At 44.4% G+C, this 11,718-nt stretch overlaps 1 protein-coding gene across 1 annotated transcript; it reads right to left on the reverse strand.

The window, feature by feature from the left end:
• Nucleotides 1-647: 647 nt before the first annotated feature.
• Nucleotides 648-3,946, reverse strand: pou1f1 (POU class 1 homeobox 1). Its single transcript, NM_001124646.1, is given in 7 exon segments — nt 648-1,276; nt 1,437-1,497; nt 1,599-1,763; nt 1,868-2,110; nt 2,204-2,302; nt 2,431-2,592; nt 3,715-3,946. Coding segments are annotated over 7 exon segments (1,077 nt in total). The 5' UTR covers nt 3,854-3,946; the 3' UTR covers nt 648-1,068.
• Nucleotides 3,947-11,718: the final 7,772 nt, after the last annotated feature.

Genomic DNA, 11,718 nt, shown 5'->3' on the forward strand with positions numbered 1-11,718 from the left:
GCATGTTCCCTTCTAATCTTATCCTTATTTCATGCCTGTCCTATTGAGATGACTCTGTCTAGATTTCCTACAGTTCTGCTCTCCCAGTACATCCAAATGAAGACATGGGAGAGTGAATGGATCCTGGGGGAAGGGGCTATGGAGATGAATTCCGAGGTTCCTCCACCAGACAGCTGTAAGACAGGAGCCACTCTACAGTTATAATGACCGGGTGAATTTAGCACAGTATGCACATGTTGACTAGTGGGCTGGATGTTTGTATTCACAGAAACACGTCAATAAATCAGGGAATAATGTCACTGTCATACAGCGCAGGGTGCTCAGCTCCCTTTTATTGGGCTCTAAGAAACACCAACTGCTTAATAAATGAATCATCAAATCATTACATTAAATGCATGTCAGTGCACAATCCATGAATGAATTAATTGCATCTGATAAATGTTTAATTTAAATATTTTTTTCACTTTTTTTATTTGTATACATCTACCCTGTACTGAATGATTGATTGTAAGACGATGACTGGCACTTCTGGCCTGCTTTTGAGCCCAGCTCTACACTGATGCAGTATAATGTCTCCAGTGTGCTACAGGGACACAGGTGCTTGTATATTCATCACTTAAATCATCTCCTGTCCTCACCACACTGTTGGTTTGTATGTATTTATTCATGGGGAAACGCATCATGAAAACACGACGTATGAAAGATGACACGTGCAACTGGGACGTTTTGATTTCTTACATATCAAAATGTCTGAGAATGTCTCTATATAGTTCTCTCTCTCTCTGGGTTGAAGATGTCTCTGACTTGAAAACACAAATCTGTCAATAAATTAGATGTTCACATTCATAATCATTCAGTTTATATATTACATTTGAGATAAACAGATCATGATAAAGACACATGGGAATGTATTAGTGTCATTTGTTTTTACAATGACCAGACACTTCTGGGAGAAATTGTATTAGGCTGCAGGCACTTGAAGATCAAACGGCTTTTAGTCCAATTAAAGAATGAGGTCACACCCGAACTCAAGGTTTTATGGCATTGGGGGACAGATAGGGGTTAGGGTTATCTATACGTAGGACTGTCCTTGGTCAGGTAGGAGCTGTGGTGAAGGCTGGTCTTGACCCGTTTCTCTCGTTGCCGACGGTTACAGAACCAGACCCGGACCACCTCCTTCTCCAGGTGTAGCCCCTCGGCCATACGGACAATCTCCTGAGATGAGGGCTTGATCTTCTCCCCGAAACTACGCTCCAATGCCTCCTTAGCCCCCAGACTACAGGAGGAGAGGGATGCAGTGTTTAAAGAGGGAGGTGGTGTTTGATCAAACCGCTTTCAAGCATCTCTGTAATTGTAATGTGTAGTTAGTTATCTGATGGAAAGATATGTTGTAGGTATCTGATGCAGAAGAGAAAATTGCGAGGGTAGTTAGTTACCTGATAGTGGTTCTTCGTTTCCTCTTACGCTCATTCATGCCCATTTTCTCATTAAACAGAGCTGTGGAAAGAACAACATTAAGGTCACATCCTTAGTCATTCATTACTTTAAGGTAATGGCTGTCCCTATCTCCCAGGGTAAGATCATGGTTGTCCACTCACCCCCGGCCTGCTCTGCTTCGTCCAGCCACTTGGCCAGGATGGCCTTTAACGTGCAGGCGTTCTTGAAGCTCAGCTGCAGGTTCTCAAAGCGACAGATGGTTGTCTGGCTGAACTCTGAGCCATGCACCGCAGCCAGAGCCTCTCCAACGTTAGTTTGGGTGTACCCTTTGAAACAGACACACACACACAGTCAGCCATTACATTGTGGGTGTGCATGTGTAACTGTTTTTAACAGTTCAGAACAGAAAGACAGTAGCTATCTAACTCACCCAGTTTGATCCTGCGGAGTTTGAAGTCGTTGGCAAACTTCTCCAGCTCTCGTATCTGAGGTGAGTCCATGTCGGGGGGGTCATCTGGTGGCCGGCTCCTAAGGCGGAGGTCCTTAGTGCCCCCCAGGGGTGGCTCCTCAGACAACACGGCAGGGGGCAGTGGGGGGAAACTGTGGCTCAGAGAGCACGACCCCCCACCCAGACCATGCTCTGGAAACTTATACAGACAAGGGGCCAATGAACCTAAATAGATGGAGGAACATCAACTGTGACACCAGCTACAGCCACTAGAGGGGAGTGTAGCTGTATGAAGGGTGTTTGTGTGTGTGTGCGTACCTTGCAGTGTGTTTGCTCCGTTGACCATGTTGGGGTGCGGGACGCTGCAGGTCTGGAGGATTCTGGTCTGAGATATACTGGCAGACAGCATCTCCTGAGCTAGGGAGGAAACCTTTATCATCAGCAGCATCCCCACCACCATCATCACCATCCCCCCCACAACCATCATCATCATCATCATCCCCACAACCATCATCATCATCATCGCCACCACCATCATCACTGACCTGCCATCATGCCGTAAGTGGTCTGTTGGTTGCTATAGTGACAGGGTGTGACTGGGTAGTGCAGGCCGGGAGGACCGTTGCTGAGGGCGTTGCCAAGGGTGGAAGTGGAGAGGTGCATGTGGGAACGCTTGGAGGACTGGAGGAGAGACAGACCTGACGGGACTGGAGAGAGGGTGAGGGGGAACGAGGGAGAGAGACCTTAGATCAGTTTAGACATGGCTTTTTGCTGTACTTGTGTAATTGTCCATGGGTGCACCTGCTTGTGGAATAAACTGTATTGAGTGATAGCAATAGAATGGTGGTTGATTTACATTCTTCGTTGTAGAAGCTGTAGTGTTGAATTAGCTATAGTGTAGGTTCCTTTCCAATGACGATGGACAGAACATTGGACTTCAGTTAGCAGGTTTGTTCTTCTGGTGAAGTCATTTCTCATGGTGAATGTGGACTGTTAATTTAGCTCTCAAACTGGACAGGCTAATAACACTCCTACTGTCCTCCCTACTACAGTAGTATTTCTCTACAGACAGACACAGCAGGGAGAAACTGTGAATCTTATAAGAAACTGTGCAGACAATGTTCAGATGCAGTCCAAAATCTTAATCTTCAGCTGTAAAGTAAGATGTGTGTGCATATAATAATAATAATAATAATAATAATAATAATAATAATAATAATAATTTGGTGGGTGCTATTTCAAGTGTTTTTTTCCATATCCCAACTCTCCCTGAGACCCCCTTCGGAGAGATAAGTCACGGCCAGTGTCTGCCAACGCGACCCTGGAGCAGTTCGGGTTAAGTGCCTTGCTCAAGGGCACATCGACCGATTTTTCACCTTGTCGGCTCAGGGATTCAAACTAGAAACCTGTCGGTTACTGGCCCAACGCTCTAAATGCTAGGCTACCTGCTACCTGTGCGTGTGTGTGCACAATCGCGTGCCAGTGTGAGGGTGTTAGTTAATACATCCAGTCTGCAGCCTGGATAGCAGTGGGGGTCACACAAACACCCCACCTACGCTCTCTATACACACACACACAACTCTATCCACCTCTGTGGAATCTCTCCAAGGCCAAGAGCTGGAGATGTTCTATCTACAAACATCTAAGAGAGATCTTCAGGGTTCAGCTATAACAGCTCTGCTAATATCCACCCACACACACACAGGAAAAAGACAGCCTTTAACACAGTTACACCACAGAGAGCAGGACCCAGCACAACTGTTAGAAGACTGGAAATGGTTCAGAGGGATAGAAATAATGTGTGATTAGGGGTCGGCGTGAGAGGTTACCTGCGGACACCATGTTGTGTGTGTGTGTGGAGGCGGAGGAGGGCAGGCAGTCGGCCGCGGAGGCGTGGTGCATGAGGAGGGGCAGGGAGTCTCCTGCCAGGGTGGTGAAGGAGTCCGCGCTGAACGCCTGGCACGACATCACGATGATCTCACGACCTCCTTCTCACCTGGATAGGATCAGGAAGATTGACCTTCCCTGCACTTAGCTGTTCTCAGGTAGACACTCAGGTGCTGACCTCTTGTCGTTTCTTCCCAGGACAGGTAAAAGCTGCTGTGCTTGGCTGGTCCCCTCTCCTTCTGCTTCCTATGTGTCTGTCACCTGGCCAGTATCTGCTCTGTGTTCCTCCCTGTGAGCCCACCTGAGTGACGCCCGCCTGTCTACTGCAGGTATTTATACCCCACCCTTCTCTGCCCCCCCACCACCGCCACCTCATCCTTGTGAATACCCGCCCCGCCACCCAACCCCCCATAGCTGTGGTTGTATCTGACCCTCTGCCTCCAGCCCTCCAGCCAGTGCCGGGAAAAGCCTGGATTAGTAGCAGAGAGAATTGGGTAACTTAATCTTCTCTCTAGGTGGGTCTCTTTGGGTCCCCCCCCCCTCTCTCAATCCATTTATTTCTCTCTCTCTGGGTGTCTGTCTCTATTTCCATGCTATTTTTATGATGTGGGTGGATATTCTGAGCACCAGACTCTATAGGGAACAGATATTCCCATCGGATTCCATTTCAAACTCTATGTTTATGAGAAGAAACTGTGCTAGGGTAACATGTGTAAAGACAGAATAGTCATGAGTGCTGCTGGAAAAAGAAGGCACACTACATACATCAATAGTATCAAACATTCACATCTATAGGTTTTAAACTTCATTCATACTTTCTTTATGAGCTTTCTAGCAATGTCCCTCCCTGCAGAACTGAATACTAGACTAAGAAAACTTCTAGCAATACATTTTAATTCATTTAAGCTTTTTTTATGTGATTGACCTGGTTTGTAGTGGAAGAAGCAGTGTGTGTTTTTAAGTGTTTGTGTGTGTGTTTGTACTCTAACCATCTGTCTGGCAGGATTAGGAGGTGAAGTGGAGGGGATGTGCCTGGCATTGTTTTGGCATTGTGTCTATATTATGTTAGTATTGTATCAAATAGGTTGGTATTGGGTGTGTATTGTGTTAATATTGTATCAAGTAGGTTGGTATTGGGTGTATATTGTGTTAATATTGTATCAAATAGGTTGGTATTGGGTGTGTATTGTGTTAGTATTGTATCAAGTAGGTTGGTATTGGGTGTATATTGTGTTAGCATTGTATCAAATAGGTTGGTATTGGGTGTGTATTGTGTTAGTATTGTATCAAGTAGGTTGGTATTGGGTGTATATTGTGTTAGCATTGTATCAAATAGGTTGGTATTGGGTGTATATTGTGTTAGTATTGTATCAAGTAGGTTGGTATTGGGTGTATATTGTGTTAGCGTTGTATCAAATAGGTTGGTATTGGGTGTATATTGTGTTAGTATTGTATCAAGTAGGTTGGTATTGGGTGTGTATTGTGTTAGTATTGTATCAAGTAGGTTGGTATTGGGTGTGTATTGTGTTAGTATTGTATCAAGTAGGTTGGTATTGGGTGTGTATTGTGTTAGTATTGTATCAAATAGGTTGGTATTGGGTGTGTATTGTGTTAGTATTGTATCAAGTAGGTTGGTATTGGGTGTGTATTGTGTGGGCTCTATGTGTGTTAACTGTGTTCGCATGAAAGACAACAGAAGTCATCATCTCTGATTAGTAGTTCATCTGGAGACGCGTGCCTGCATGAGTTTCTCTCTGGCCCTGAGTCACTCTGCTGGTGAAAATACTTCAGTCCAGCTGTTGTTTTTGTGGTGATTGTATTGAGAGTTAAACCAGTGAAGTCACACTGTTGTTTAAGAGACAATAATCTGTAGTTGTAGGGAGAGTAGGTGGGCAGCAGGTGAGCTGATGTCACCACCTAGCCAGAAGTCAGAGCATCATGTGGGCACGCTCCAACCTGCCTCACAACACCACAAGCCATACTGATGTACCCTAATAGATCAAATTGATTTGTAAAGCTTAGAAAACAAGCAGTGAACACACTACAATGCCATTTTAAACTGTCAAAATTGATAAATCATGGTTTATCCCTATGCCTTTGGCAAGGTGCTTAGTTGCGGTTCAAATGTGTGTGTCTGTCCTCAGCAAGGTGCTTAGCTGTCTAACCATTTCCAGAGGAGCAGGCCCTTTAACCACAGTGAATAGTCTCGGTAATGTCCCCTACTGTAAATACCAATGTCTGGACGGAACGAGCTGGATTATTGGAGCAGAGAGAAAGAATACTGGTACACAGGAGAGAGGAGAAGCAGGGTAAAGAGAGAGGAGAAGCAGGGTAAAGAGAGGGGTTAGGGAGGGTAAAGAGGGGGTTAGGGAGGGTAAAGAGAGGGGTTAGGGAGGGTAAAGTGAGGGGTTAGGGAGGGCAGAGAGAGGGGTTAGGGAGGGCAGAGAGAGGGGTTAGGGAGGGCAGAGAGAGGGGTTAGGGAGGGCAGAGAGAGGGGTTAGGGAGGGTAGAGAGAGGGGTTAGGGAGGGTAGAGAGAGGGGTTAGGGAGGGTAGAGCGAGGGGTGTTTGGAAGGTAAAAAGTGGGGTCAGGGTTGGTAGAGAGAGGGGTTAGGCAGGGTAAGGAGATGGGTTAGGGAGGGGAGAGAGAGAGAGAGAGGGGTAAGGAGAGGGGTTAGGGAGGGGAGAGAGAGAGAGAGGGGTTAGGGAGCTGTGAAGAGGAGCCTTTCCCATGGTGGAGGAACAAAGACCCTCAACCTAATTAGTGATTGGACCATGAGCCGGCAGGGACCTGTCCCCAGCACCTGCCCTGTTCCGACCCCTCACTGAGACACACACAGACACACACACACAGCCTGATCTACCAGAGCAGTGGGAACAGGACACATACACGTCTTCTCACAGGTATCACATCATATACACACATGCACCCGTACAGTACTGAGGCCAGGTGATCTGTGGGTAGGTGTGTGTGTGGTTGTTTGTGTGTGGTTAAGGATGTTGGTAGCTTTCATACAATTTACAATGAAGTAACAAAATAATTTCCTGGGACGTTATAATGTCATCTCATACAGTACAGTTATATAAAGCAGATGAAGCGTACGTGGTTTACATAAAAGTTGTACTTTCTTTACGCAAGCAAAACTTAATTATATTGAACTGGGACATTAATGTCACCTGAAACTGAAGTGGTTTTCCCTACGAGGCCAAACAGCAGAGTCATGTTTAACTCCTGTTTCCATTATGCAAACCTGAACTATAGCAGAGCGCCTCGCCAACTGATGAATATAGAGAGCTACCCTATGCTTCCATCGTGCAACATCTGCCCTGAGCGCTCATTGCTTCTGAGCTCTACTGCATAAACACGTAGCACCAGGGCATGAGGCTAATTTCATCAACATATTCAACAAGCTAAAGGTTAGCCTGGATATGCAACTCTGCTCCATTCATCTGCTCTCATTTAGTAAATGTCACAGCCAAATGTTTTCTGGCCAAACGAGATTGCATGTTTTTGTTTGTTTGTTTGTCCCCAACTGCACAGATTACAGGAAGTGCATTGGTGGTGATTCCTTGGTCAGTTTACATTTTACTGGTGTCATATCTGTTGGATTTGTCCTTCTGTCACTACGGTAAGACTTGGACAATAAGAGGAAAAAGGTTCAAATATAGTAGAGTGAAGGTGAGCCACATAAAGAAAGTAATGTTTCTGGATAATTATCAATATGAAAATGTAATCTTAGCCTCTTTTTTTGTATGTGCATCCTGCTGCAGTTAGCGCATACTGTGGTTAAACAAACAAGAAGATCAATGCTCTATTGGTTACTGAGAACATGAAATTCTCTATTACCACAGAAACCTTGTGAGCAAGGAGACGATTCAGTCATAGCCTGCTTTTTAAAGAAAATTTCCCCTGGAGAAATGTAGAAAGTTATCAGAATATGACCTACCAGTCCATCAGGGCATATCTCTCTGGTCAATCTGGTTTATTTTATCTCTCTTTCTTTTTCTCTTTCCTTTGTAGCTACAGATCCAGACCTCCCAGACACTGCACCTCATCAGTCTGAACACTCTCTCTGCTCCCTCTGGAATACGGCTCTGGTAGTATATATATATATCTGACTGGTAATATATATTTATCGGACTGGTAAATATATTTATCGGACTCAATGCTGAATGTTTAAAGATACAAGTATTTTACTATCAATATACACCACGAACACACCCGAGTCTCCCCTCTCTCCCTCCATAGTCATAGCTGACTGGGTACTATACTTTACTGATAGGCTTTCTCTCTGTCGACTACATACACAAATACAGCTAACAATGATAGCATGATAATGCAAAGAGTGCAGTGTAGGGTCATATATTTATATACTTTAAAATAAACATGCATAGGAAACTATTTAATCGTTTCAGACGTATTGCTTTCAGCTGCCTTTATACCGTCAAAAGAAAATGAAATGACCTCAATCTATATTTTCACTGAACATTTATGGAGAACTGAAGCGGTGCCTTTCATTTATAGTCATGGCTACGAGAGAAGGCTAGAGAGAGAAGGCTAGAGAGAGAAGGCTAGAGAGAGAAGGCTAGAGAGAGAAGGCTAGAGAGAGAAGGCTAGAGAGAGAGAATGCTAGAGAGAGAAGGCTAGAGAGAGAAGGCTAGAGAGAGGGAGATAGAGAAGAGTAGAGAGAGAGTGAGAGGGCTAGAAAGAGCGAGAGAAGGTTAGAGAGAGAGAGAAGGCTAGAGAAGGCTAAAAATAGAGAGAGAGAGAGAGAGAGAGAGAGCGAGAGAAGGCTAGTGAGCGAGAGAAGGCTAGTGAGCGAGAGAGAGAGAAGGCTAGTGAGCGAGAGAGAGAGAAGGCTAGAGAGAGAGAACAGAGAGAGTCTGTAGAGATGGTTTGTATGTACTTTTTAAGAGCTTTCCAGATATGCAGCTGAAACATACCATGGTGTCGTACAGGGATGTGCAACTCCAGTCCTCGGGGGCCTGATAGTAGATTGTAGCTAAGCAACAGGCGCTCCAGGGAAACTGTGTCCACATGGTGTGCTGGCTGAATGAGCTCCATACTACCCACGATACGCTTAGGGTTTCTGTATGTAGTTATTACAGCAATATGATAGATGGATGGGCAGGTCAAATGTTTTCAAAAGGAACTACAACACCATTCAGAGTGCTCAATATAACGATAGGGGATTCAAGAGCAATTTCCCTACCTGACCACCAGAGGGACACATAACAAAGAGAGAGAGAGAGACTGTCCTTGCTGCATGTATAGAATGACAACCATGACTGAACAGCCTGATTAGGGAGCTGTCGTTGATCAGTGGTGTGTAGGGTCTGCAGGGTTTTTAATATGCCGAAGCAGATGAATGATGACATGGGCAGCACTAATGACAGGACCGGGACTGGGGATGGGAGAACTGGGTATTTATACTGGTCAGGCTGAGGATGATGATAAGGGACAGGGCTGTGGTGGGCTCTTTCTAGTGGTCCAGGACTGATACTGTAGAATCGGGCTGGGCTCATTCAGACAGAGAACAGGAGATCCAGATCAAACAGACAACTGCTCTTTGTCGCTGATAAAAGACCCACGTCGCTAAGCTACGCGTGGGGGTGGGGTGGGGGAGCTCTTGAGCAGAGATGTGAAACTGCCTCCAAACCTTCACTTCCATCTTACCATCTATCCATCCATCCATCTATTCATGAGTCATGATTCACTCTCTAAAGGGTAGTTTAGGTTTCGCTGTGAGACGTGGCATGGCTTGTATCAGCAGGTGTCTAACATTATGGTTAAACTGTCATCTGTGTTTGTGAAGTAAGCCACTGTATGAACATGTTAACATCCCCCTGGATACCTCTAACAGCAAGAGTCTGTAAACACACATCCCACTGGGCACAAACTGCTTGAATCCATTTTGTTTTCACGTCATTTCAACGACAACAAAAATATAATGTGATGACGTTGAATCAGAGTGGAAAACTTGTTTGGATTTGCAAAATGTCATCAACGTAAAGGAATCTTTTTTCATCTAACTTTGACTCTAAATCCAATGAGATGGTTACATTTTTGTTGAATTCACTTTGAATTCACATTAGTTGACAATTTTATCAAATGTGGGACAGATTCCCAGTTAATGAGGCTATAGCCACACTGTCAACAACTACAGGGCAAAACAGAACAGAACTGCTAATCCAGTTCATTAACATACATTCACCCTATGTAAGTATGTATTCCACGGGGTCAGGAGGCTTTTTGAGCTAACATGCAGCCCTTCCCCTCCCAAAGTCCCAGCAGATCACACTTCATACTGCTAACAGTCTGCTACAACCCATGTCTAGTCTGCAACAGCCAACTTCGAACCAATTAGCACAGGTCTTTAGTGTGAACACACATGCATGCACACGCACATTCACACACAGAAATCCGGGATTGTTTGGTCCCCCACTGAGATCATAACATAATGAATGTGGAGAGTTTCAAAGTTTTAATTAGCTGTGAAACTGTGTCTCCCTGTATGACGTTGGAGAAATACTTTTTACAGAGGTCTGTGACTGCCAAGAGAATAAGTGTATTCTATCACCCATGAACTTCCTGTGTCCGCCAGACTTACTTCCACCTAACACCACACTAATAACTAACACAGCTGAACTATAGGAGAGAAATGGGTGATGTGGTTTCATTGTGTATATAGGAATCACAGTTGGATAACCTGCTAAAATCCTTGTGATGGAGGTAGCTTGCGTAATCCACATGTCACATCCTGACTGCCTGCTGATCATCAGACGTGATTCACGTGTACTATTGACCTATTAGGCACACACACACACACACACACACACACACACTATTTTAATAACTTTACCTACATGTACTGTACATACTACCTCAACTAACCGGTGCCCCCGCACTTGACTCTGTACCAGCACCCCCCTGTATATATATATATATATAACACCCCCCTATGTATAATTACTATATAATTACTTGTTACTTATATCTCTTATTCTTATCCTCATTTTTTTGAAATTGCACTGTTAGTTAGGGGCTCATAAGTAAGCATTTCACTGTAAGGTGAAATTGTATTCGACACAATTTGATTTGATACTTGTGTGTCAGGATGTTTAGGCTCTGTGCTCATCTCTGTGGGTGGTAGAGAACATTACCATCCATAGAGTGATGTTAGTGTAGTCAGACATGAGGGGGAGCTTCCATTCCCCTCTATCATGGACCAGGACCAGCTGGTGTAGACAGTTGCCCTGTGAGAAGGAAGGAAGCAGGAAGTGCTGTGTAGTTCTAAATCCCCTCTTTTCCCCCCTCAGAGTCTGATGAACCCACTAGCAGTTATTCCACTCCGGTAGCAGAATATCTGAGTCATTATCCTGTTGTTACCAGCCTCCACATCTGCTGCTGCTGGTCTGGTCTGTCCAGGGAAGGGAGGGGAGGAGAGGAGAGTGCTTTCTTTGTTATATCAAGGTTTCCTTGGAATTTACAGTAACATATTGGGTGTCAGTAAGTTACTGTAGAAACAACAGGATTTTTTTTTTTTTTTACAGTGTACCGTAATTCCACCCCACAGAATTCACTATCGTACCCTATGACCATTATTATATATTATAACATATTTTTTAGGCTATATTTGTTGCTCCTGTGAGTGAGAATGCTGTACCAATTTAACTCCTATGTGGTTATAGTGCCCCATCTATGTAAAAGGTATAGGGTACAGATTGGAGTGGAAGCAGGTTTTAAACCTTTACTGGTTGAGTAGTTTTGCCATGACCTTTTGTTCTGTTTTGCCCTGTAGTTGTTGACAGTGTGGAAGCTCTTGTTAAGGCCTCTAGAAGTGTAAGTGATATAAAACACTAAATATGTATAATATGCTGTACGTTTCCTTCCCCCAATGTTTTTAGAAGGAACATTAATGTGTTGAAAATGAAAAATGGTTTGCAC

This window comes from Oncorhynchus mykiss, chromosome 22 (assembly GCF_057628025.1).
Source record: "Oncorhynchus mykiss isolate SJ-2025 chromosome 22, ASM5762802v1, whole genome shotgun sequence".
Taxonomy (NCBI): Eukaryota; Metazoa; Chordata; class Actinopteri; order Salmoniformes; family Salmonidae; genus Oncorhynchus; species Oncorhynchus mykiss.